General features: G+C 51.0%; 1 protein-coding gene across 1 annotated transcript; it reads right to left on the reverse strand.

Annotated features, from left to right (window-relative positions):
• Positions 1–26,400, reverse strand: OPRD1 (opioid receptor delta 1). The gene is made up of 3 exons (XM_074976205.1): positions 26,240–26,400; positions 4,134–4,483; positions 1–533 (listed from the first exon to the last, which is right to left on the reverse strand). Exons 1-3 carry the CDS (start codon positions 26,254–26,256, stop codon positions 1–3), a joined length of 900 nt encoding a protein of 299 aa, XP_074832306.1. The 5' UTR covers positions 26,257–26,400.
• Between the last annotated feature and the right edge of the window lie 334 nt (positions 26,401–26,734).

Here is a 26,734-nt window from a genome sequence, read left to right on the forward strand (position 1 = left end):
TCATGCCGGCTTATGGAGGACTTCCGAAGGGGTGCAGGTGGAGATGCGCTCTCGGGTGGTGTTCCTTGCCCGGGAGAAGCTGCTCTGCTCCATCTGGGATCGGAAGGGCAGGCAGAATTCCCGGAAGCACCTCTTGAAGTTCTCATCCAGGAAGGCATAGAGGACAGGGTTGAGGCTGCTGTTGGTGTAACCCAGGGCAATGCAGAAGTGCAAGCTGGCCACCACGTAGGGATTCTTCTTGTCTATGTCCACCAGTGTCCAGACGATGACGAAGATGTGGATGGGCGTCCAGCAGATGATGAAGGCCGCTACCACCACCAGCACCATGCGGGTGATGCGGCGCAGGTTGCGGTCCTTCTCCTTGGAGCCTGAGAGGAGGCGCACACTCTTGAGGCGTAGGATCATGAGGCCGTAGCAGATGGTGATGACCAGGATAGGCACCAGGAAGGCGAAGATGAACACGCAGATCTTGGTCACCGTGTCCCAGTACATGGGGGGATCGGGAAACTGGAGCATGCAAAGCACAACCCCATCTGCATGGAGAGAGAGGACAGGCGCATGGGAGAGAGACCGAGTTAGTACAGCCTGTTACTTGGATCAGCTGCCCCAAGGGTGCACTGACAGCCCTTTCTACTTATGAAAATGGCACAGGCAAAGAACTCGTCAATTGTTCCCATGTTTCTATGTCAACATAATTAAATACTCCTGACAGCCGAACACCAACGGGGATCGCATCAGTAGGATAATTGGAATGGCAGTTGAATTCAACAGGCTTAATTTGCATCAGAGTAGGAGCCTGCATTTGCATACAATAGGGCCTTATTTGCATGCTGTGTCTCCCATTGTATTCAAATGATTAGACTGTTCAAAGCTGCCACCTCCGCAATTCTCCAAGCAGCCAACCAGGATCCTTTTTTTTCAGCAGACAGAGCTGCCTGTGCACATGCAGGTTCCAACCTTGGCACCTGCTCAGTTCCCAAACACATCCAGCTAAATTCCTAACATTTGTATTTGGAGAGATTTAACTCTAGCTGAACAGACTGCTTCAGAGACAGAGTGCTGTTGAGTTGGTGTGATGCTCTCTATCCAGGTGCCAGCTTAGGACAAGGCTGCAGGGTAATTCACTCACAAGCTAATAGAAATCCAAGGAAATGTTAAATTGGGCCAGTTCACTTGTGTGGTAGTCTAGGAATTCAAAGGAAATGTTAATTATCTAACTTGTTGATTGCTAGGATGTTACGTTACGTATAACCCTGTAATTACCTAGGCTAAAATTGTGTTAGTGTTAAGATCAGAGTTCACTTAACCTGCAAACTTCATGAAAACTAACGGATTTTTGTTTGCAATTACACTTGGGGCTTTTCAAACCTCTGCCACCGACTCATTGAATAACTGTAGGCTAGCTTTTTAACGAGATCTGGGCACAGAATCAAAGATCTAGATCCAGGCTTCAGGTTGGCCTGTTCTGAGTTTTATAGATTTACCGATGAGTTCCTCAGTTTTCCCATCAGTCTAAATCTATTTGCCTGTCTCAAGCTACGTTGAAAGGGCTAATTAATGCAGTAAACCCTCGATATAATGGACTAATGGGGGGAGGGGTGTCCGTTAAAACTGAAAGTCCGTTATATTAGAAGGTTTGCACCTCCAGCTCCCAGTTGACCATGCTCAGAGCAGAGCGTAGCATCTCCCCTAGCTCTGAGTGACTGGTACCACCATGTTCCCTCCCACTCATGGCTGGGGTCTCTGGTCATGGCTGGAATAACCATCATGGATCTCAGCCGTGCCAGGAGGTGGGGACACAGCAGCGGAGGCCCTCCAAGCCGCAGCCAGGGAACACCATGGCTACGGTGGTCTCATCCATGGGGGCGGGACCAGTGGCACCTCTGGTGAGTATTGTACTCTACTTTCTTTGGGGGGATGCTAGTGGATGTCGGTTATTACCAATGTCCGGTAAAATGGGATCCACTATATCGTGGCTCTACTGTGTTTGTTGAGCATTTGTAGATTGTGGGGTCTTTGGGGCAGGGTCACCTTTTCATCTGATATGTGTACAGCGCCATGCACAGAAGGACCACAATCCTAAATTAGGCTTCCAGGCCCTACTGCTATACAAATAAGACTCTTAAACAGGAGCCTCTGTTGATGAATAATGATAACACCCTTCCTCTGGTCACAAAGCCGTTCTTAGAGCTAGCGAGTCTGAAAGGTCTCCATGCCTCATTCAGTTGCAGAGGTTTCGGAGACTGCCCATTCTAATGCTGATTCCTGTGAGGCAGATGCTTGTGCTCCGGAAATGGGGCCAAAGACTCATTGTAGAGATGCCACAAAATGGACCTCGACTGTGACATCCTCCCACTTACCAGGCTGCACAAGCTCAGAACTAATCAACCTCCCCTGAGAGACAGGGCAGGAGAGAAAGCACTGGGTGAATCCACAATGAGAAGTCCTGTGGCACCTTACAGACTAATAATGGAGCATGAGCTTTCGTGGGCAAAGACCCACTTTGTCAGATGCATGCAAAGCCAAGATCCGGAACCAGCACTTTCTGGTCCTAGCCCAGCGACAGAGCCACACCCCTACCCTTCCTCTCAAGCCAGCAGCTACCTTGAGCTACACCTTATGACAAAGCAGCTCCTCCACCTGAAGGGGGTCCCCTTGCTTTTAGGTGGATTGTTTGTTCAGGGCAGGTCCACACTACAGGGAAAGGTCGAATTAAGGTACGCAATTCCACCTACAGTAATTATGCAGCTGGAGTCAATGTACCTTAATTCAGGCTTCCATGCCGCCTCCATTAAGGGAGGCCATCAGGAGCCTGTGCTCCTGTCAACTTCCCTTACTCTTAACGGGGGAGGCAGGAGCACTGTGGTCAATGGGGTCACCCTGTAAGTTAAATTAAGCACGCTAACGTGAACTCTAGAAGATTGACCGCACGAGGGTGGATCTTCCCTGTAGTGAAGACATACCTGCCGAGGCTCACAGCAGCCCACAGTTTAGGCATTTCTCTAGGGCCCCAGCTCGCCATTTGTTGAGCTGCTTGGCCAGCATGGGGAAAAGTGGGGAAACCAAATTCCATAGTCTCTGTGGCACCTCCTAGTGGAGCAGAGCAGGACAAACCCCTTTACCAAAACCAGTCTTCTTCCTGTGTTGTCAGGGGGAGATGGTGATGGGGAGAAGCCAGGCCTGTCCTCATCTCTGGGCTCCAGCCCAGGAACCCTATGAAAGCAGTTGCCTGCAAATGTCTCCAATAATGGCCACCTGACATCTACTGCTCCCTGGGCCACTTCCCCACAGCGCTAACCAGCACCTTTCTTACCCCCAGGTTCTCCTTTCTGGCACCTACTGGCTCTTGCTCCTCCCAGATACTCCACAGCTCCATCTCTCCTCAGCTCTTTGGTGCACTGAGCCAACAGAAGAGGAGCCCTTTTTAACCAGTTGCAACCATTTCTTAATTGGCCTGAGGGGTTCTGGTTAGTCTGACTCCCTTGTCTCTGGAAACCACCTAACTGTCTCCAGAAATTTGATTGGCTTGAATCTGACAAGTTCCTGAGAGTTCTAGGGTAACCTCTGTTAGTTTATCTTGGGAACAGGGACCTATTTAACCTGGGGCTAATATATTTCCCTTCCACCACTTCTCTGCAGCCCTCTGGCCTGCCTCTATCACAGCCTACATGTCTTACGTTTATGCTCAGCTAGCCGGGGTACAGATAGTATAAATAGTGAGGCACTGCTTAGCTGAGGAGCCACACATGCCAAAGCCTTAGGTTATGAATAGCTCTCTACACACCTAAGCAGCCCCTCCTCCATTTACACCACTCTTCTGAGCTGTGTAGTGTCCCACTGCCTCCCAGCAGCTGGAACTTTTCCCCAGCGCAAGGAAAAGCTTTGGCTGGGGAAAAGCCCTGGGAACTCCCTGCTGCTGCTGGCTTTCCCCTCTGCCTTTTCCCTGCCAGCACCTCTCACTATTGTGTTGCGGCTATGCACACAGCAGCTATGACACAGCCTCTTTCTCCCTGGGGTGTGTAGCTGCTGCAAGTATAGACAAGGCCAGAGGGTCAGCCCTGCAGTTCCAGGAAGGTTGGTTTGAGCTGGCATACTCTAGCCAAAGGCTCACAGCAGGGGCCGCATTCACTTGCCTTTTGACTTTGTCACAGCCATGATCATGATAGGCACGCCAATGACAGAGGAGAGGACCCAGATGCAGACATTGATGATCTTGGCTTTGGCTGGGGTGCGGAAGTCCAGGGCCTTGACTGGGTGGCAAACGGCAATGTAGCGATCCACGCTCATCATGGTCAGCGTGAAGATGCTGGTGAACATGTTGTAGTAGTCAATGGAGAGGATGAGTTTGCAGAGCAGCTCTCCAAAGGGCCACGTCTCCATGAGGTATTTGGCGCTCTGGAAGGGCAGTGTGCTGGTTGCCAGGGCGTCCGCGAGAGCCAAGTTGAAGATGTAAATGTTGGTGGCTGTTTTCATCTTGGTGTATCTGAGGGGACAACACAAGGGAGAAAGATTAAAGGGCATCTGAGTTTATTCAGGGCCAACGGAGCTGGGTGCTACACAGAGGCTAAGGCCCAGAGCCTCAAAGGTATTTGGGTACTGAAATCAATGGACTGCCAAGAGGAGGGGGCAAAGGGGACAGTTGCTCCAGCATTTCAAAGGTGGATGAAGTTCCATCCACTGCCATTGCCAAAGTTGCAGCTGGAGCTCCGGGCTCCCTTGAAGTGCCACAGCATTGCTGCTCCACTGCTCTGCATGGCTGTGAAGGATGGTGGGGGGCCCAGTGCCGTGGCTCAGGCGGCACTAAGGCCCTGACTGCCTTAGGTCCCACCTCTTCTGTCCTTGGCTCCGCCCCTTCTGGTTGGTGCGGAGCTGGGCCCCTTCCCACCTTGCACCAGGGGCCCTAAGGCAAAGGGAAGTTCTGCCTTACTAATCTTCTAGAGTTCTTTGAGGGGACTAATAAGCATGTGTACAAGGGGGATTCATTGGATATAGTGTACTTAGACCTTAGACTGGAAGTGGGCGGCAGGAGAGGGATGACGATGATTGCCTGTTCTGTTCACTGCCTTTGGGGCACCTGGCGCTGTTGGAAGACAGGATACTGGACTAGATGGACCTTTAGCCTGAGGCTTGGTCTACACTCGGCAGCTCAGTCAGTTACAGATATGCAATTCTTGCTATGGCAGTTGCATAGTTGGAAGCAACTTATCTGCAATTGACTTACTGGGCCGCCCACACAGAGGGAGGTCAACAGGAAAGTTTCTCCTGTATGCCTGGAGACAGCGAGGAGTACAGAGGGCGACTTCTAACCCCAGGCAGATGTATTTCGTTCATCTCTACCAACCACGTGAAACACAACTGCAGAAGATCGACCCTGATGGGGTCAATTTTCCTGGAGGTGTAGCCACAGCCTAACTCAGAATGGCCGTTTTTAGGTTCTTATGTAACTGGCGCAATTTCCTTAACATTAAGCCCGTGCTTAGGTACTTGGACGAACTGGGGCTCCAATTAGGAAAGAGTAGACTAAAGTTCGGTCCTGCAGAGGTTCTAATCCCATTAGTTGCATAAGGCAGTATTAATCATTTCTGTAGCTAGATTGCAGAGAAAAGCGACCTTGCTGAGAATTCAAAGGAAGATGAGGTAAGAGCACATAAGCAGCCTTTCAGAAAAAGCCTTCTTTCAAATTAAATAATTTAATCTCTCTCTGCTGCTACAGAACAGTTAGCAGCCTTCCTCGTATAGCTGGCTTCTTTCTCTCTTTTTTTCTTTCTTTCCCCTCACTATTATCTCTTGGTTTTTTCCTACCGGATTGCTTGCTGAAATCCATTCAGCAACCCACGGGAACTAGCTGAAATTTCCTGATTAACAGTAGTTCTTTGCAATTGTAGCTTTTTCCCCCCTAAACTTCCTCAAAAGACCTTACAAACCTTATACCACAGAGACCAGAACTAGATGATTATTAGGCCCACTTTAGAGCAGGTAAATTGAGGCACACATGGGCACATTTCCAGAAAAGCTCTGGGCCAGGTTTTCCCAGTGTATACCAGCTCCTAGAGCATGGTTTCCCAAACTGGGGGGTGTGTCTTCATGGGGGGTGCATGAAGAAATTCTAGGGGGGGGCATGAGGTAACCCAGCCCCCCCATCATTCCCCCACCCAAAGAAAAAGCTGACCTTTGCTTCCAATTCTCAGCCATTGCCATTTTATGTTGGCAACTCAGTACAGCCATGATAAAAAGCAGGCAGCAGGCAAAGACCCATGTGGAGCTAGCTGCCTCTTGCAAAGGTGTGTGTGGGTTGGGGAGGGGAGGAGGAGGAGGAGGATGGGGTGAGAGTGGGGGACTGGGGGTGCCTGGCTTTGGGGGAGGGGAGGGTCTCAGGTGTGAAGGGAGACTCATGAGGCTCGGGCAGCCGGCTTGCAGGGCTTCTGTGTCTGGCCCCAGTATCACAGGGGTTGGGCAGCTCGGGACTGGCAGGCAGGTGGCTGGCCCTGTAAGCGTGGGGCTTGGGCAGGCAGCTGGTCCTGGCGGCTGGCGGGTGGGAGGTGGGCAGCTGGCCAGCTGGCCCCAGCAACGTGGGACACTGTCAGCTTGGATGGGCAGCTCCGGATGCACAGGGTTCAGGCAGGCGGGCAGGCAACTGGCGCAGGCAGCTCTGGCGGCTGGCACAGGGCTCAGACAGCTGGCCAGCTGGGGCTGCACCAGGCACCTGCAAGGGGCCAGGAAAAACTATTTCTGCTTATTTTTAATTAAAAAAAAATTTTTATATCAAGGTTTTGGGTCTATTTTAAATTATGAATGGAATTTTTTTTAAGGGGGGTTGGATGATGGTAAAGAAGAGGTGTATGAGGGTTTTTCAAAAATGAAAAGCGGGCATGATGCTGAAAAGCTTGGGACCCACTGCCCTAGAGTGACACAGCTAACTCTTCAGAAGTACTCAGCACTCAATGTGCATCTGGGGTCTTTTGAATATCTGCTGGTTTATTGAGATGTCAGATTAATTTGGCTACTTATTTCAAAGCACTGTTCACGATGCCTGAAATCTGGGTACTTATTTAGATACCTAAACAGCAGCTGAGCTCTTTTGAAAATTCTGGAACAAGATATTAAGTAGTTTATACAAAATCAACACAGCTATCAGATCCTGGAAACAGAACTCAAGGGTCTTCTCACCACATTCTGCACTAACCTCTAACATGTTCCTTCCTATCTGCAGACTGTGTGAATGCATATTAAACATGTATAAAACAAATGCAGTTAGGCATTTTCATAAGGCAATACAGACAAAGGCTCTCTTGGGTCCCTACTGAAACACTGAGAACTTTCAGGACATTAATTATTTTTTTCTTTTGTCCTTTAAATTATGGGATCCCACTTCAGAAGTTCTAAAACGCCAAGTTCTTGCATGAGGGAAAATCTGGAACTCTGAATTTTCTAAAAGGTTCCAAGGTCTTCAAGGTTCTGACCTGCACAATCCGTGAGCTCTTAGAATTCATGAAGATCTACAGCCACAGCCCTAGGCTGGTCTCGGCCAAGTGTTCCTGAGTTTGGAATTCACTTCCCCAGTTGGTTTGAGGGCTGCTGAGCCCCTTCGTCACTGGTTCATGGTGCAAACCAGACCTGTCTGATGTGGGGAAGAGGTGTGATAAGTGTTCGGTTCTGATGACTGCCCAGTTTGGGAAGAAGCTGTCATCACAACCTTAGGATGTGCTGTGGTCAGTCATGAGCTGGCCTACAATGGTAAGCTTTGGTTAACTGAGTTTTCTTGACCCAGGCACCAGAGACTTGGGCAGGGTCAGCTGTGCATATTATGTTGCATGCTTGGTCCTGTTGTCAGAGGGCCAGGTGGTGCAGGGATGTAGGAGTGGAACAGAAGGGACAATGCGTGGTAGCATCGTGCCCTGCTTCCAAGTAACAACGCAGCCCCTGCCTTTCTCAATTAGTGATGTGCCTTGCAGTTTGGGGCGTAACTGACTAGCAGCCTGGCTCTGTCGCACGGCAGCTGTGGTGCACCAGCAGACCTGGTATCTGGGTAGTGGTACCCTCCTGCTGCGAAGACACATCCGAGGAAAGTAACTGCCTAGGCACTTTTCCCTAGTGTACCTGCATTGCCGTTGGAGGGGAGCCAGAGCCAGCCCTGCTTGTCCTGGACCTCTCTGAATGCAAGTGTGTTTATCTCCCATGCGGGAGCAGGGTTTGAACCCAAGTACCACTGACAATAAAAGCACGGCCCCCTCCACTTAGTGAGTGACAGAAGTCAGTCAGGCAGCTGGTTGCAACATTAGGCTGTTATATGGACCAGCCCTAGAGAGGGACACGACACCCATTGTGCCAGTGTGTTACACGTGGAAAGCACCAGCAACCCCTTAAATGAGTGGTGAACCTCATGCTCTAGCCTGGGCTGCCCTACAGCCTCCAGGGGAATTCTGGGTGAGCCCACTGGGAATGTCCACTGCCCTGGGGCCCCAATTCTGTCCCATCAACACTCAGCTCTGCCAATGCATCGCAGCCCTCACATGCAGACACCCCTTCTGTTACAGCCCTGGAGCTGCCATTCCAACCAGGCCCTCGGTCTTGACCTACAGCCCCCACCCAGCTATTCCAGACCTCATCACCCTCTGCCTTTCCAATCGAGCTTCAACTAATGTGGCCCATTGCTGGCAGCCACTGTCTATCCTTAACTTTTATCAGGAACTATGTGGATTTAGTCAGGGTGAAATCTATTGTTCAGCCAGCAGGCTACTGACTGCAGCATTGTGTTCTCTGCAGGCTGAAAGAGAAGAGACTGCATTTCCACTCAGATTCATTGCTTGGAATCCGCTCACGGTCCTGGGTGGGACTTTGGTGCTTAGCAAGAGTTTAAGGAGCTGCTTGCAGCTGCTAACCACGGGTGCTCTCTGCAGATGCTCTTTCTTAGGAGAGTGTGTGTCCTTCAGGGTTCGCTCTATGGTTGGCTAAGCCTGAGGACAGAGTGAGAGGAACATTGCCTTGGCTGAATTCAAGCCACAGGTCTCTGGTCATGGATAAATTATTATTCTAAAGTGATGGTTTCAGCAACGCTGTTCTTCATAATGGAAACATGTTCTTCCCTGGCTGGGAAGCATGGCTCAATTGCAATGTGGGGCTGGGCAGTCTCTCACCTTGCTCCCCTTCTCTCAGGCTCTTGCTTTGGAGGGCTGCAGTGAATTGCTGAGCCCCATTTATCCACACAGAAAAATGTGCCGTGGAGCCAGGTGAGCCCCTACTAAGGTCTCCCACCTATCAGAAACCAGACCCTTAGCGCAGAACCCACATTCATCAGCTAATTGCCACGGTGCTCCTGATGGGGAGGGCTGATGGTGATTTTTAATACAGTGAACACTTTCATATCTGGCAGCCCAGGGACTGAGAGGTTGCTGGATATTCAAATATTCTGGATAATAGAGAGGTAAACTGAGTAATATTTAATGCTGAACAAAAACAAGATAAGATATTCAGAAACAAAATGTAGGCAGAGTGCTTTATTTACTAGCAACAGTGGTATTGTACACTGTAAACTTGTACTGTATTTGCTGTATTTATTTCCACTGTACTGTACGTATGGAAAACATAACTAAAATGTACTCATGGTTAAAATGGCAGTTATTTGAGAATTCCAGGTGACAGAACGCTGGATATGAAAGAGTTTACTGTAACTAATGTTACTGCAGTTCCTAGAAGACATAGCAAGGTTAGGGTCCTGTTGTGTTTGGCCCTCAGCATACACTTAACAAGAGGCCAAAGGGCTTCTGATCTAAAGAGCTGAAAACATCGTTGTTCGCATCATCTCTGCTTTACAGCTGGAGAAGTGAGGCTTGGGAAACTCTGGCAACTTGTGCATGGTCACACAGGAAGCCTAGGAGAGCCAGGAGATGCCTCAAGCTGGAGAACAAGTAGTCCTGTGGCATCTTATAGATTAACAGATATTTTGGAGCACAAACTTTCATGAGCAAAGACCCGCTTCATCAGAGTGACTCATGCATCTGATGACGCAGGTCTTTGCCCACGAAAGCTTATGCTCCAAAATATCTGTTAGTCTATATGGTGCCACAGGACTACTTGTTGTTCTCGAAGATACAACCTAACATGGCTACTTCTCTGATACTTATCAACCCGGAGAGCTCCTTTCCACTTCTAGAGCTGTGTTTCTTAAACTTTGAGACCACCACACACCAAACAATATTTTTATGCTGAATCCCTTAAAAATTTTTTTTGTAAATTGTCAGACCAAAACAAAACCAATAAAACCAAAAAACCCAAACCCACAACCCAAACAGCAACATATACAGGAAAACCAACAGGAAGTAATTTAATCGGGTATCCTGGCAATGAAGAGGTAACATTGTATCTGGTTTTAACAATAGAAAATATAGACCTCAGTGTATTTTTCCAAACGCTCACAGCACACCTGGGACTTGGTCCCAGAAAACCAGGGCTCCACAGACCACAGTTTAATTAACACCATCATAGAGCACCAAGAGCCCCCCTTGGGAAATGGGCCAAGAAGCTGACACTACACACAGCAGCCTTAGGACTTGCTCACTGTCCACACGAGCAGAAGAGCTGGGATTAGATCTCAGGCAGTTCAAGCACTCAGCTTGATAGCCAGCTAGCTAGACCACAGAGCCATCCTAGTCAAGTTTGCTATAGGGTGGGTGGGGGTTGGGGTCGGTCGGTCGGTCGGTCTCTCTCTCTCTCTGTGTGTGTGTGTGTGTGTGTGTGTGTGTGTGTGTGTGTGTGTGTGTGTGTGTGTGTGTGTGTGTGTGTGTATGCGCGCGCGCAAAAAGCACAAGACATTCAGATCACCTTCTCCCCCGGTCCCTTGCTCATGTTGCACGGACAGGGAAGTACCTGTGCACAGGGAGAGGAGACTAGGCCCCTGAGTGAACTAAACTTTGCCTCTGGCAGCAGAGGTGAAAGAAGTAACATATTTCTTCAGCTACTTTCCTATTGCAACCCGGGTCCCTGCCAGCTCCTTAACTAGCTCCCTGCTGGTGTTTGCTGCAGCTCAGCCACCTCTTGATGGAGCTGTGCCCCAGGCGGCACCCACTGACTTTCACCCACTGCCTGGCAGTGCAACTCCCCAAGATCAATTGCTTCCATTCACTTCACTTTGAACCTTTCTGCATGTGGTTTATGCCCTGAGCTGCCACGTGTCCTGTCCCTTGGCCCGGGATGTGTGCATTACTCCAGACCACACAAATCATTTTGTCTCTTTAAAACATGGAGGCAGCCGGCTCCCTCCAACATACACGCCCGTTGTTAGGTTGGACAGAAGACCCACGACTCGCCCTATGCCCACTGCAGAGCTGCTGTGTCGGGAAGAACCACAAACCAGCCGGTCATTTCTATCAAAGCCACGGTGACAAGCAGTGAAGGGAGAGAGAGAACAGGTCCCTAAACAATCTTCCGGAAACCACTTTCCGGTCTGTGCCAAACCAGCACGGCTCTTCAGCACACACTCTGGTGGGTGTAGCATCACACAGGGCTGGTTCAACTAATTAAACACGACTGCAAGCTAGAACATTAGCCTCACTTGTCTCGTCTCATGGACAAGGCCATCCATGCCGTCAGACTGAGCTGTGACATGATACAGAGGCAGTTAAGTCGTTGGCTTAAAAAAATATGCAAAGCTTTTAAAACAAGGACACCCCAAAAGGGCGGGGGAGAAACAGAAATCATCACTGGCCGGCATGTGAGGGGAGACTCCTGCCTGGCTTGTGACTGTTCTTACAGGTTAATAATGAAAGGGCTCCAGGTGAGCCCAGAAGGGCACCTTTAAAAGTTATTTGGCATGTAAAACACAGTGGCTTACACCTTGCAGGGCTGGTTCTCACCACCTCTGTCCCATATGGCTATTTACCCCCCTGCAGCGTTGGGGTAATATCCTAGCACCCTGCAGGGGGCACAAAGAGATCCAGCTGCGATCTGTTCCTTTGCTCAGCTCACTTTTCTCTCCCACCAATTTAAATCAGAGGTAAGTCTAAGGAAGCCAGTAGCTCTTCCCTAGTCAGGGTAGGGTTAACAGGGGTACCCAGAGCATTATGGGACAGCACCAGGCTCCACTCTCCCCTTGTGTGCAGATGTGGGAGTGGGAGTCCCGACTTCTCCCCAAGGCTCTGCTGCGCTGCAGTGGAATAAAGCAGCAAGTTCCCAGCCTGTGGTCCAGTGAGTAAAGAGCTTGCCCTGGCTGCCCTGAGCAAACCCTTTCCCGTGCTAGTGCACCCAGGAGCAGCAGTTTGAATTTATTTTGTCCCCTCTCTTTGTGCTCTGGGGAGGGTAACTGGTGTGTGTGTGGGTGTCGGGGGGATGCTTTCAGTTGTGGCGCTGTTTATTCTGGAGGCAGGGTGGCCTAGTGGATAGGGCGCCAGGCTGGGACTCAGGAGGCCTGGTTGTGCCGGTGGGCAAAAGCACTACAACAAGGTTCTCATACTCAGTTGGCCTTAGGGCGAGTGCCAGTCCTCAAATCCTTCTTGTGGGCCAGTGAGCAGCCTCCTGTGGCAGGGCTTCAGGAGGGGGCTGTCCACCACATGTTCCAGCCCCTGGCCCTGCTTGCTGCCCCTGGGAATTTAACACCCCCCCCCACTCCCGCCTCGGAGCCTGACCCAGCCCAAGCCCAAGCCCAAGCCCCAGCCCCTGCCAGCCGCTAGCTCTGTGCCACTGCCGGCACGTTCCTTGGGCCCCGGGGAGGTGGGTGTGGAGCCAGATCGGAAGGCTTGGCATGGCTGTCCCAACCGTCTTATGGACAGGATCATCCTCCTTACTCACAGTAGCCTGCAGGGCTCCAGGTGAGCTGGGGTCAGGCCCTCTGCACTCCCTATGGCAGCAGGAGCCATGGCAGAGTGGACTGATGCAAAGCCCTGCTTTGTTGCCATCTCCCAATCTCAGGATCGTGGGAAGAGGTGCAGTGGGGAGGGGCAGAGCAGGGGGGTGATGGGGCCGAACTTGGGGGGAAGTTACGGACACCCCTGAGGGCTGCAGGGACTCTCATGCCAGCAGCCAGGTATGGGCCAGATTGGGGAACTGCTCGGGCAGGAGCTGGCCCCTGGGCCAGGAGGTTGAGACCCCGGCACTACATACAACCCAGGTCCACTTGTTACTTTTAAAGTCAGGCCCCAGGTGACACACCCAGATCACACACACTCTGTAGTAGAGGGGGAAACTGAAGCCAGAGAGAGTCAAGTGCCTCACTGACTGGAGAACTTCCTGTCTCACCGCCCTTCCCGAGCGTGGTCAGTCAGGAACATTTCAATCCAGGACACCAGGGCAAACTTCCATCTGTATCTCAGCACAGGTGACTCCAGACAAGTTGGCAGCTGGCGTTTATACATTCCTGATGTGCTTAGAGAAGCCTGAAAACACCTGTCTTAATTTCATCTGGGTGTTAATTATTGTTTCCCATTCAGTCTTATTTAGATCATTGCCTGGCTGTCAGTGTGGCTTCACAAATTGCGAGTGCCCTGAAAAATATGCACGGCCAAATGCAGCTCTGGTGTACACGAGAGCAACAGAGCCTCACCCACTTATACCAGCAGCAAAACTGTCCCTGCAAGGAAGCGAGCAGAGGTACCGGCTTGTGTCTTCTGCATATGCCTGTGGGAGTGTCTGACTGCATCCCTCGGCTCCAGGCTCAGGGGGGTCGTTGAACTTTAATGCCAGGCTTGTGGTAAAACTGGCCTTATGAATATGCACGGGCATGTGCCCTGATTTTCCTAGCAAATCCTGGTGCAGCCTGTCTGGCCCTGCCCAAGCAGCCACAAGCATGGGGGAGGGGGCAAGATTTTGCAGGGTGCACACCCTCTAGTGCCAAGTTCCACGCCAGCACACACAAAGGGACTGAGCGGAAATCAGGCCTGAGCCAGGCTGGAGGAGTGGCTGGTCTACGGACACCCTCCTGAGCAGAAAGGCTGTGTTAGGGTCACAGCAGTGACTGCAACTTCAGGGCAGCTCTGTGGTCTCTGCAGGATTCTCTGGGTCTTCCCAGGGTGCAGGACGTCCACAAGGGCTGGGTGCAGGGCAGTGGCTTTGCTCCTACACAATGGCTGCTTGCTTGGGGTCAGTGCTTTGCACTAGACAGGCCCCATGGCGCTAACTGACCTGTCCAACTCACCAGTGATTTTGGGGAGCCTGAGGCCACAGAGGCTTTGTGCAAGGAGCATTGTGACCAGTTCAGCAGCACAGTTGCTGGGTGTGAAACTTGACCAGCTGAGCTGACTCAAAGCAGCAGCCCCTATTGCAGGACAAGGACATTCTCACGACACTCCCTCCAGTGGGGATTTAAAGCTGGTGAACTGGCTCAGCACACTAGTGTCACTGCCAGAGGTGAAAGTCAGAGGGCACATCCTGGTTTGCAGCTCTGGCGAGACCTGGCTGAGCCAGCAGGTAAGGAGCTGGCAGGGACCTGGGCTGCAATAGGACAATACCTGTAAGAACTTGCAAGTGATTTTCATCCCTGGCCACCGCACATCAAGCTCATGCAGCCCCTGCCAATGCCAGGAGATGGTCTGCAGCAGAGGACATGGGACCACCCCCAAAGAGAGGCTTTCCTGGCATGACGGAGGAGAATATGAAGTCTGGTCATCGCCAGGGAGATACAAGAATGGGGTGCACAAGGGAGTTTCAGGAGAGTAACTTCAGGCTGATTTTGAGAGAGACAGTGGCTAAATCAGGGCCACAAGGAGGCTGATTCTCACCCCGCAGAATGTGCTTAGCCTGAGATGCGTGCCCTGCAACCTGGGACACGGTAGGGGAAGGAGAATGGAAAGCTAACGCTGTCCTCATAACTTTCCAAAGAGGTGAGCTCCTGCAGCTTCCACAGACTTCAGTGGGTGGGATCTTGCTGAGTGCCTTTGCAAACTGGACCATTGGCATCCTTCCCAATAGGTAAAGCCTCTTGCGTGTCCCTGTTCGAGCACCTCCTTAGGGGAGGTGGGATTGGAATGTGGGTTTGCACAACACTGGGTCAGCAGAGCGATGGTAGTCAGTGCTCCCAGGTGCACAGCTCACTGCTGGCAGGGTTACACCTAGCGGCAGGGTCACCGCCATGCCTGGGAGTAAAAGGCACAAGTTGTTTGGTGGCTTTACAAATTTCAGCTTGATGTACTTGTGACTTTCTGTCGGTCTGGGCTCCACCGGCACACGCAGTGTGTGATTTGCACAGGCAAATGTTCAGGTGCAGTTAAACCCTGGGTCCAGCAACCTTCTGAGCCTGTTCCTACTCCCATTAGAGTCAACCAGAGTTCTGCCTTGGCTGGGAGCCACATGGAACCCTGGCACGTGTGTGCGTGTGCGTGTGCGCACATACACACATGATCCCCCAAATGCGGTGGAGGCAATATGGAGTCAGATGTCTTGGCTGTGTCTAGTATCGGAGGGGTAGCCGTGTTAGTCTGGATCTGTAACAGCAACGAAGGGTCCTGCGGCACCTTATAGACTAACGGAAAAGTTTTGAGCATGAGCTTTCGTGAGCCCAGACTCACTTCATCAGATGCTGGTCTCTGATGCTGACCAGCATCTGATGAAGTGAGTCTGGGCTCACGAAAGCTCATGCTCAAAACTTTTCTGTTAGTCTGTAAGGTGCCACAGGACCCTTCATTGCTGCTGGCTGTGTCTGTTTCCCCACTGCACAGGTGGAATGCTTGTGGAGGGGGTAAAAACCTGAGAATCACAGGGCTGGAAGAGACCTCAGGAGTTCAAGTCCAACCCCCTGCTCAAAGCAGGACCAACCCCAACTAATTATCCCAGCCAGGGGTTTGTAAAGCCAGGACTTAAAAATCTCTAGGGAGGGAGATTCCACCACCTCTCTGGGTAACATTCCAGTGCTTCACCACCCTCCTGGTGAGATAGATTTTCCTAAGATCCAACATGAACCTTCCCCACTTCAGCTTGAGACCACTGCTCCTTGTTCTGTCATCTGTCACCACTGAGAACAGCCTCTCTCCATCCTCTTTAGAGCCCTCCTTCAGGTATTTGAAGGCTGCTATCAAATTGCCCCTCAGTCTTCTCCTCTGCAAACTAAATAAGCCCAAATCCCTCAGTCTCTCCCCATAAGTCATGTGCTCCAGCCCCCTAATCATTTTTGTTGCCCTCCGCTGGACTCTCTCCAATGCATCCACACCCTTTTTGTAATGGAGGCCCCAGAACTGGACACAATATTCCAGATGTGGCCTTACCAGTATCCAATAAAGGGGAATAATCACTTCCCTAGATCTGCTGGCAATGCTTCTACTAATGCAGTCCAATATGCTGTTAGCCTTCTTGGCTACATGGGCACAATGTTTGCCCATGTCCAGCTTCTCATCCACTATAATGCCCAGGTCCTTTTCTGCAGAACTATTACTTAGTCAGTTGGTCCCCACCCTGTAACACTGCTGCACCAACCTCCATTAGTAATGCTGGGGCACAGAAATTGTTCCCCCGTGACTGAGAAGTTCTACCAGGGATAGTGCAGCAGCACCACAAGGTCCTAGACTCAGAGCCTTTTCCTTTACAGTGAGATACAATGGACTCAATGAGAATCAAAGGGCCAGATTTTCAGCTGATGTAAATCAGCATATTTCTTTTAAGGTCAGTCGATCAGCCCTGATTTGCACTGGCTAGGACCTGACCCAGCAGGGGTCATTCTGGGCTTCCAGCCCATTCATTTTTTTTTCTTTTGCAGCCCTGTATAATCCATCTTTATGCTCTCTTCCCTTCCCCTAATTAGCTTATAAATGTCAGCTCTCCAGTTCATAAGAGAAAATAAGATTCGAGTGATCCTGGTGTCCAGCTGCTGAGACTCTCTTCCGCTCGCTTAATGATTTCAGCTGCCAAGAGCTTTAATGGAATATGGCACTGCTCTTGAACAGTTTAACACCACGTCGCCTTGGTAATGAAGCGATACTGATGTGATTATTTTCCGTGAACACCAGCGCCGGGATGGAGAGGAGGATGCTGGAGGAGTGCAATGGGGAGACAAGCTCTTTCTGATACAGTTGCTGAAGGAGAGGAGGTTCCTTGCTTTGGAAGAGCCAGGTTGGAAGGGAACCTCAGCCCAGCTGGGACCTTCAGTTTTTCAGCGAATGTCTCATCAGAGCATAAGTTTCAGATTTCATCTTCTATCTGAAACACCCCTGCCACATCCCATGAAACTATGACTAGGAGAATTAGGAGAATTTTGATTAGGACCTTTACAGGTCTGATCAAAATCTCAGCTTATTTGTGCTAGGGCCACAGTTTGTACATGTGGTAAGAGATGGTGTCCTGGCCTGAAAGGGTTTGGAATCCAAAATGGACCGGGAAAACAAAGGCTATGAGGTGGGGTGATGTATTCTTATATCCGTTTTACAGAAGGGAAACTGAAACACAAAGAGGGACATGTCAGAAAATGAAGCCTGGAGGATCTGGCATAGTGTTTGGAATAGTGGCAGTCAGTTCTAGGGGTCAGAGCCAAGATTCAGAGCTGGAAACGCATGTTGGGAACATGGCTAGGAGCTGGGCTGGAGCCAGAACAAAAGAACGGCCATACTGGGTCAGACCAAAGGTCCATCCAGCCCAGTATCCTGTCTGCCGACAGTGGCCAGTGCCAGGTGCCCCAGAGGAGATGAACCAAAGACAATGATCAAGCGATTTGTCTCCTGCCATCTGTCTCCAGCCTTTGACTAAAGGCGAGGGGCACCGTACCTTACCCTTGGCTAATAGCCATTTATGGACCTAACCTCCAAAAATTTATCAAGCTCTTTTTTAAACTCTGTTAGAGTGCTGGCCTTCACAGCCTCCTCTGGGCTGGAGCACGGCTAGGGACAAGACTGCAGCACAAGCAGGGCTGAGGCCTGTGAAGTCAGTCCACACTACCAAGCAGAGGAAAGTCCCAAGCCATGTAGTGACAGACTGCCGACTGAGCTGCTCTTTTCTTCAGTGAGGCTGATACACCTGTCCTGAGAGCAGTGTTCCTGCTATTTTTCTTCCATCCATGTGCAGAATAAACTGATATGTGCACCAAGGCATGTCCAGTTGTCCGCTCATGCTGCCAGCTGTCAGGGCTCTGTTAACCAACTGGGTGGCATCTGAGTATAGATTGGTGGATATAAGTGGCCACCCAAATGCTCAGCTTACAGGGAACACTGCCTGAGAGTCACCTGACCGGCTCATGGCTTGGCTGGAGCCTCGCCTATGCATTACTCGTCCTCATGTGCAGCTTCATCAGGTGCTACTGTAACCTACACACCTCTGGATGTGGTTCACTGTCCCACGCAGTGGCACTCTGACCACTTACACAGAGAAGGAACATGTCTCTCTACAGCCTTAGCTAGAACCAGCTGGCTTTTAGCTCTAACTGCAGAGGCTCCTGTATTAAGCTCCAGAGATCCTAGGGTCAAGTCGGCCTGTGGGCAGTTACACTAGTTCAAGGACCACTCATCTCCAATGACATGACCTGCCCAAGGACTGAGACTGCAGCACAGCCAGGAGTTGAACCTGAATTTTATTGATCTCTGGTACCAGTAGGGTCCCCACTGCAGTAGTGGATGATGCTATAATGTATCCTCCCACCTCTCTGTGAGATAAGGCAATGTCCTTATGCCCACTGTACTGACAGGGGGCTACACAACCCTCATCTCTATGCAATCAGAGCACGTCCATGGCCTGTTCCCTTTCTCTCTTCCTTGCTCCCAAACAGCAGGCTCCAGATTTGTTTGGCTGTGGAGTGAGGGCACCTCTGGGTGCATTTGGCTGTGGATGTTGGGGGTTGGAATTAGTGGTTGACAAACTGCTTCCGTCTCCTACCTTCCATCAGTTCTACGGCCACCTCCAGTCCGGTGCTGCTGTGGCTGAGTTGATTCCAGGACGTGAGAGAGAGACAGAAGAACTCGGTGGAGATGGAAGGCTGGTGTCCCTCACCAATGGAAACTGGTCCAATAAGAGATCGTTCCTCCCACACTCTCTCTCTAACCTCCCGTACAGGTCATTCTCCTGCTTAAGGTTTGCCCCTCGATTCCCTGCCGAAAGGATGGATCTGTGGGGCTACTCTCCATCAGCATACTACTGAGCATCACTGCACTGCCGTAGCACTTCAGTGTAGTCACTACAGCCGTGGTTCCCAGTAGGGTATGCCCCAGGCCTGCCCCTATAGGGGCCAATGAAGGAGGAGGGGCGGGCCAGTTTCTGCCTTGCTCCACCTTGACCATCAGCCCCCCACCCATGAGCCCCCAGTCCCGCTCTGCCTCCAGGCCAGGTCCACTGCCACCTGAAATTCGACCTCCACCCAGTGTTCCCTGTAAGCTAAGAGCTTGGGCAGCTGCCCAGGAGAGATTTGGTGCTGCCCAGCTGATTAGCAGAGTGTGTTTCAATCGGAAGATGATGACCTGGGCAGGAGGATCCTGGACTGCTCAAAGGACTCTGACCACATCTCAAAGAGAGCTGAAGAGCGGTGGTGAAACCACTGCAGGGATTGGTCTGCAAGCGTATTTTATTCTGCCCAGCTCTGTGTATTGTGCTGCCTGAAGTAGCACTGGTTTAGAAAGGGGGCCATGGCAGTTAGACTAGGAGATCCCACTTCTGTGAAGGGGTAGCAGGCAGAGTCTGTGCACAGGGAATGTGCCAGAGAGACACAAGAACAGCCACACTGGGTCACTCCAAAGGTACATCTAGCCCAACACCCTGTGTTGTGTGTGTGTGAGAGAAAGGAGGGAGAGAGACAGACAGACAGACAGACCATGTAGTCACTGAGTGATCCCTCTCCTGTCATCCATTTCCAGCTGCTGACAAACAGAGGCAAAGGCCATCATCCCTATCCATCCTGGCTCGTAGCCATAGATGGACCTAACCTCCATGAATTTATCTAGTTCTTTTTTCGAAACCACTTAAAGTCCTGGTCTTCACAACACCCTCTGGCGAGGAGTTCCCCAGGCCGACCGTACGCGACCAAAGAACGAGACCATGCTGGAGTCCATGCAGGCCAAAGGAAATGTAAAAGCATCTGTGTCCGGTGTATCCAAACACAGCAGCTAGGGGTGCCTCCAACAAAGAGCGCTTGACCTGTGCTGCTTTGTGGATCTGTGTGCACACCATTGTGCGTCTGTGCAGGCATGCACATAGATGTGAGTTTCTGCACAGCCACACATGTGCCCAGGCCCACACATGCACATGCAGGAGGGAAGGAGGCCACACCCCTGTTACTGGAAGTATTTTGTATTTAAAGAGAGGGCAAGCAAACCTGACGGATTTTGATGGACGAGGCTGCACACAGACAAACCCACCTGTAAGCTTGTGGGAGTTTCCTGAGTCAGGAATGAATAAAGTGAAGGGCTGGACTCTGCTAGAATTCTGGGTGTTTGCAGTAGGAGATATCACTGCAGCAAAGAGAGTTGCTCCTGAATTATTCCCCTGCGGCTCTCCCCCAGGAACATGTGAAAAGCAGGCAGAGCCGCGGCTGCATTCTTCACAGACACAGGCCAGAGCTAGAGCATAGGTGGAGACGGAACTTTCTTTCCCTCTCCTCGGCCTTTTGAGCCAGCCAGTGGAGCCTTTGTGCACATGGGTGTGGGAACAACCAGGAACCATGTGGCACCTTAAAGACACAGATTTATTTGGGCATAAGCTTTCATGGGCAAAAACTATCTTTCCAAAAGTATAGCAGTTTGTACACTCTCTTCCATGCCCTGGGACACTCATGGAGGCATTCTGGAGTCCCCAAATTCTGGTTGAGGTGCAATGGCACAACTGAATCCTAAGTGAGGTCTTCAGAGTGGGTCCCACTAGAACTTACCCCAAGCCGAGGGAGCTTCCTGGTATAGCCTTGTGCAGCACGGGAAAGGCCAAAGCAATTAAAAACAAAAGGGTCTCAAAATCATGCATCAGAGGATGAAGCCTTTAGACTGGGGAGCTACAAACCCTAGAAAGCCTGCTTGGGGTTAAAAGGAGACACTACCCGAACCTTCTCTGCAGTCCTGGGAATCATACTTCTGCAACACGTTCTCTTAGCAAATTGGCCACTGAGCACTCAGAGGAGACAAATGGCTCTGCTAGGAGTGGAGTTCAACAGGATTAATTTCCTGTAATTCTATCAGACAGGGACATTAAGCGTTGGGCATTGACAGAGGCAATAACGCAGCTGCCAGGTGTTTCAAGGGGTATTTTAAAGATCTCACGTCAGGGCAATGGTAACTGCAAAAGCATAAGACAAAAAAGCAACGGGTGCTCACGCACACAGTAGCTTTTACTGATTGGGCTGGAAGCACAGGGGCATATTGGGTGAGAGGAAAGCAAGGCCCAGAAGGGATTCCTGCTACTTTCTCTCACATGGCCCAGTCAGTACGTGCCCCTTACTGTCACTGGCTCATCTGTGCTGGCCAGTGCCTGGGCCTAGGTCCTGCCCTCCCTGCTTCTTGGATTTTGCGTACCTGTAGAACAGAGTGAGGGGTGATTTGATACCAGCCTTCAACTTCCTGAAGGGGGATGGGAAGAGGATGGAAAGAGGCTGTTCTCAGTGGATGGCAGAACAAGGAGCAATGGTCTCAAGTCAGAGTAGGAGGTGTATGTTGGAAATTAGGAAAATCTACTTCACCAGGAGGGTGGTGAAGCACTGGAATGTGTTGCCTAGAGAGGTGGTGGAATCTCCATTCCTACAGATTTTTAAGTCCTGGCTTGGATGATTTAGTTCGGGTTGGTCCTGCTTTAGGCAGGGGGCTGGACTAGATGACCTCCTGAGGTCTCTTCTAGCCCTAGGATTCTATGAGTCTAACATAGGATGATAGCTACTGTTTGAGAAGTATAACCATACCACACCTGACTTTCAAGAGACGAAGCTTCACAGTGCTGTACAATCTCCTCCCCCAGCTCCCTGAAGCTGATCATTAGAAGTCCAGTTTTGCTACTGTTGAAGCCAAAGGGGAGTGTTTCCATTGATTTCACTGAGCCTCAGCTCAGGCCTCGCCTGGATTCCACCTGCTCCCACTGAAGTTTGCGTGAACTGTGTTAATAGTGCAGAATCAAATCCTAAAAATAATCCCTTTCAATTCTAGATCTGATATGTGGTTGGAGAGGGAGGGGGAATCTCCTGATAAAATATTTGATTTCGCTACAGAATGAAAGCCTGCCCAGAAAGGGGCCTGCTTGGATTCTGATGCCCTTTGAGTTCAGTGCAAGAGGGAGTGGCTAGAACGGATCATGCACAGATCATCCAGTTTCTTCCAGCACCGAGGCAGTCTGTTTTGGGGGGTAACTTACCTCATGTGAGTCACACCGGTTATTTCTGACACAGTGGTTGCTATGGCCGAGTGTGCTGGCAAAGCATAGAGGAAAACTGAAAACAGCTTAAAGTTGGAATTGTGAGGGGTTTTATCCTACCCAGATCTGTTGTGCCATATTCCCATGAACCTGGCTTTCTGCATGCGAGGGAGGTTCTGCTGCCCTGCCAGTGGTTGGACTGGGGAGAACGGTATATTTTGTGTCTTAGGCTGGAAAACAAAGATTTTGCAACAACCACTTACACCACAACAATGGGAATCAATCTCCTGGAACTTCACAGCGTTAATCCGGTGCCATTCATCGGCAGGATGAACGCTTCAGGCTGTGGGAGTGGCAGGATGAAGGGGGAGCAAGAGGGTTCCTTTTTCATACCCCAGCTCCAGACAAATCTGCTAATTTGTGCAGCTGCGGTGGAACATTGCAAATAAAAGCAATATGGAGCGAAGCTGCCATTTTACAGCAGCCCACGTAATAAACAGCTTATTTAGTTCCTACCTCTGATTGCTACCCATCATTAGCCTCTTATGTGCATATTATGATGTTGATAACAAACAGACAATTTTTTTTTCCCTGAGACTCTGAAAGCACTTCACAAATATTAGCTGAGCCTCCCGGCAGTCTGTGGCTTTGGCACCATTATCCCATTTGGCAAATAGACAACACACTGGTGCATTTTGGACCCGATATTCAGAGGCACCTGAGAATCTGCAGTTGCTCAGCCCCTTAGAGTTGAAGGGCTAAACTTTCAAGGACCAGAATTTTTTATATTTCATTCCCACTAGGCACCGATCTGCGTCTTTGGGCACCTAAATACCTTCGAGAACCTGGCTCTAAGTGACTTAGGGATCTAAGTCCCAAAAGCATAAGCTTCTAAGTCCCTTAAGAATTTTTGAAAATTATGCTGTTACCCGGGGACTGATTCCCAGTCCTATTTTCTTCCCACTCCAACCAAAGGCATGACAGGTTTTTCGCACTGCAACTGAAAAACACACAGTGAAACTTTCACGTGGACAGCTGCCTCCCATTAAAGGTCTGAGTTTTAGTCCAAGTTTTGCCACTTAATTATTGAACAACCCCAGGCAAATAATTTCATCTCTCCACTCTTTAGTTTTGCTATCTGTAAAATGGGGATAGTACTTACTTTGGGATGCGCAGATGAAAAGAGCTAAGTACACAACTCACGACCCTCCCAAAGTTCTAAATATGTGAAATTGGCTGTTAAAAATGAGACAAAGATCCCCCAATGAGGAAAATACATACAAACATTTGTACATCACCTTGTACAAACAGCTTCTTGTCCAAGACCAGGACTGCTAGATACTACCCAAGGAAGAAGCTGGAAATGGTGCCAGATTTATTTACTAAAATATACTGAAATTTCTATAACCTCAGGGCTAGATTCTGCTACCCTAGCACTGAAGAATAGATTACTTCACAGATATTTTCAGTAAGGGCAGCAACTTCTGGCCCCAGGCTTGTTGGTTCTATATGCCAATTCTTAATAATTTACAGGCGTCCTCCTAGAAGCGACAGGTTTGTGGGGGAGGATGGTAAATTTGGTACCAGATGAGTGACAAAGCCAGTGATCAGGTGCAGGGAGGATGGTGGTGAGCAGAGGGGAATATGGAAAGAGCCTGGCTTTTGTTTTAAGTACCCTTTCAACACCTCTACAGGACAGTCAGCGACAGAATTGCTGACTTGAACCAAAGAACTTCTAAATTCCCTATACCCAGGCAGCATGATTATTGTCCTTGCCCTTCCAACAGACGAGAGAAGCTTAGAGTGAGTGTAGCTACATCCCCTTGTGCTCTTGAGCCAACCCAAATGATAAGGTAATGGACAGTGAATTAGCATTATGGGGTGGACTCCAGAAGGAGTAAACATGTGCTATGGGATTGAATGAGAGGCTTTGGAAGCCCTGGCAGATGAATAATGGTGGAGAACATGATACAACAGGTTAAGAGTGGAAACAGGTGTAATTCCAATGAAAGCCACTTCAGCTACACCAAATCACACCGGCAGAGGATCTGACTCTAAATTTCACTGGCCCAAATTGCAATGAATTCTACGGGGCTAGGCTTAGGGCCTGATCCAGAGCTCACTGAAGGCAATGAAAAGACTCCCATTGACCTTGATGGGCTTTGGATCAGGCTCCTACATGGGAAACACACAGCTATTCACCAGTTTGATCAAGCAATTGCACATGTCCTTCCCCAGAGACATTGTACCTAGGGCGAGAATACTTAGGTTGAGATCTGCAGCTCTCAGAGTTACTGTCTGCAGGAAAATGGAATCCTCCATTACCTGTAGGTTGTTTTATTAGATAACTGCAATATACAGCAGCTGTAAGGCTCATCTGCGAATCTGATGAGGATTCTGAAATTCACTGGATGTGCAGCTCAGCTCCTTCAGCTGAAGCCAGGCATTACATATGTTGTATGTGTCAAAAATAACAAGGAGAACACATTGGCACCTCGTTTCTCTCCAGGTTCTGCGTAGACACGTGAGTGGTGACTCAGCCTCTGGTTAAGCAAACAATGTACCTTTGAGCTCAGGCTCGGTCATATTTTCATGGGTGGGAAACACACACACACACGCGCGCGCGCGTCCAGACCTTGGATTCAATAGTTCCCCTGACTTCCACGACCCTCTGCTAGTTTACACCATCTCAGGATCCAAGCCCTGTGCCCCCTCTTCTTAACCACTACCCACTCTTTTAGCACAGCGATCTACTGAGCACAGTTCTTTTTGCAACCTTCAGATCTGAGAGCGACTGATTTTAAGCCCATTGGCACTGACTTGGTAAGACTCGATTTCACAGCAGGACACTCCGAGTGCATGGGCTATCTCTGTTACCTTCCTACCATCCCGTCGGCCAGAACACAGCGTGGTTAGCTGTAGACCTCCCGTTATAAATGGCCCTCACACAAACACCGTAAAAGTCACAATTAGGAATTAAATGGGACTCACAGAACTTGGAAGCAGTGACATTAGGGGTTCTTTCTTCCTCCACTTTCCTCCAGGGCATGCTGTACGTACATAGACACATGCACCATACCCCACTGCTGCACAACCGTGCAGCACTCTGGTGTCGCACACATAGGGTTGCTTTGCTCACACATGCTGTATTAGTTTTCTCACATTCCTCACCATGCTCTAATTCCCTCATTTCGCAAATACACACACACAAGCTCATACCACATTCTATGCACTCACAAATGCACTAATGTGCTTGCACACACCCCCAGTCTGTACACACACACAGTCTCTCTAAAATACCTCGAGATTTTTAAAGCTTCAGGGCTGGGTTCTGCTACCCTAGCACTGTAGTATACATCGCTTCCCAGGGATCTTCAGTGAGACCCGTGGCGTTAGGTCAGCGGCCTCTGGCCCCACCTTTGATGTTTCTGTGTGTCCAGTATCGGTACTTTACAGGCAACCCTAGAAGTGACGGGAGGTTTGTAGTGGAGGAAGAGATCAGGTGCAGGGAGAACAGCGGTGCCCCCTGTCCTGCCTCACGGCACTAGCGTCACACGCTCCCATGGGCTGTGGTGCCCCTTGCCCTGCCTGACAGCACTAGTGTCACACGCACCCCAGTGCCGTGGTGCCCCCGCCCTGCCTCATGGCACTGGTGTCTCACGCACCCCAGGACCCCCGTGCCCCCTACCCTGCCTCATGGCACTGGTGTCTCACGCACCCCAGGACCCCCGTGCCCCCTACCCTGCCTTGTGGCACTGGTGTCTCACGCACCCCAGGACCCCCGTGCCCCCTACCCTGCCTTGTGGCACTGGTGTCTCACGTTCCCCAGTGCTGGGGTGCTCCGTCCTGCCTGGCAGCACTAGTGTCACACGCTCCCGGGGGCTGTGGCGCCCCCTGCCCTGCCTCGTGGCACTAGCATCACACGCACCCCAGGACCGTGTTGCCCCCCACGTCCCGCCCAGCCTCGTGGCACCCGTGTCCCCCGCTCCGCGGGGCCCTGCATGCGCTGCCCCCGCGCCCGTACCTGACGATGCCGTACATGACCAGGACGTTGCCCAGCAGCCCGACCACGCACACCACGGAGTAGAGGGCGGTGATGGCGATGGCGATGAAGACCGAGGTGGCGGGCGCGGCCGGCGGCGGCCCCGAGCCGTTCCAGCCGGCGCTGGGGAAGGGGCCGGCGGGCCAGGCGCTGTTGAAGGCGGCGGCGGGGGAGGCTTCGGCGCCGGGCAGGGTGGGCAGCTCCATGGCGGGGCCCAGCGCGCTGGGGGTGGCGGTGGGGGGGGGGAGGCTGCTGCGACGCCCGGGCTCGGCTCGGCTCTGCCCCGCGCCTGGCGGACCCGGCCGGCTGCAGCTGCGAAGGCGCCGCCGCTCGCGGGGCTGCGCCGGGAGTTTACAGCCGCCGCTCGTGGGGCGCCGCGTCGCGTCGCGTCTCACCTGCCAGCGCCCTCGGACGGACGGCGGGCGCCACGTGGGGCGGAGAGGCGGGGCTGTCAATCACGCCCCCCCCGGGTCCCAC

The sequence above is a fragment of the Carettochelys insculpta genome, chromosome 24 (genome assembly GCF_033958435.1).
Source record: "Carettochelys insculpta isolate YL-2023 chromosome 24, ASM3395843v1, whole genome shotgun sequence".
NCBI classification, from domain to species: Eukaryota; Metazoa; Chordata; order Testudines; family Carettochelyidae; genus Carettochelys; species Carettochelys insculpta.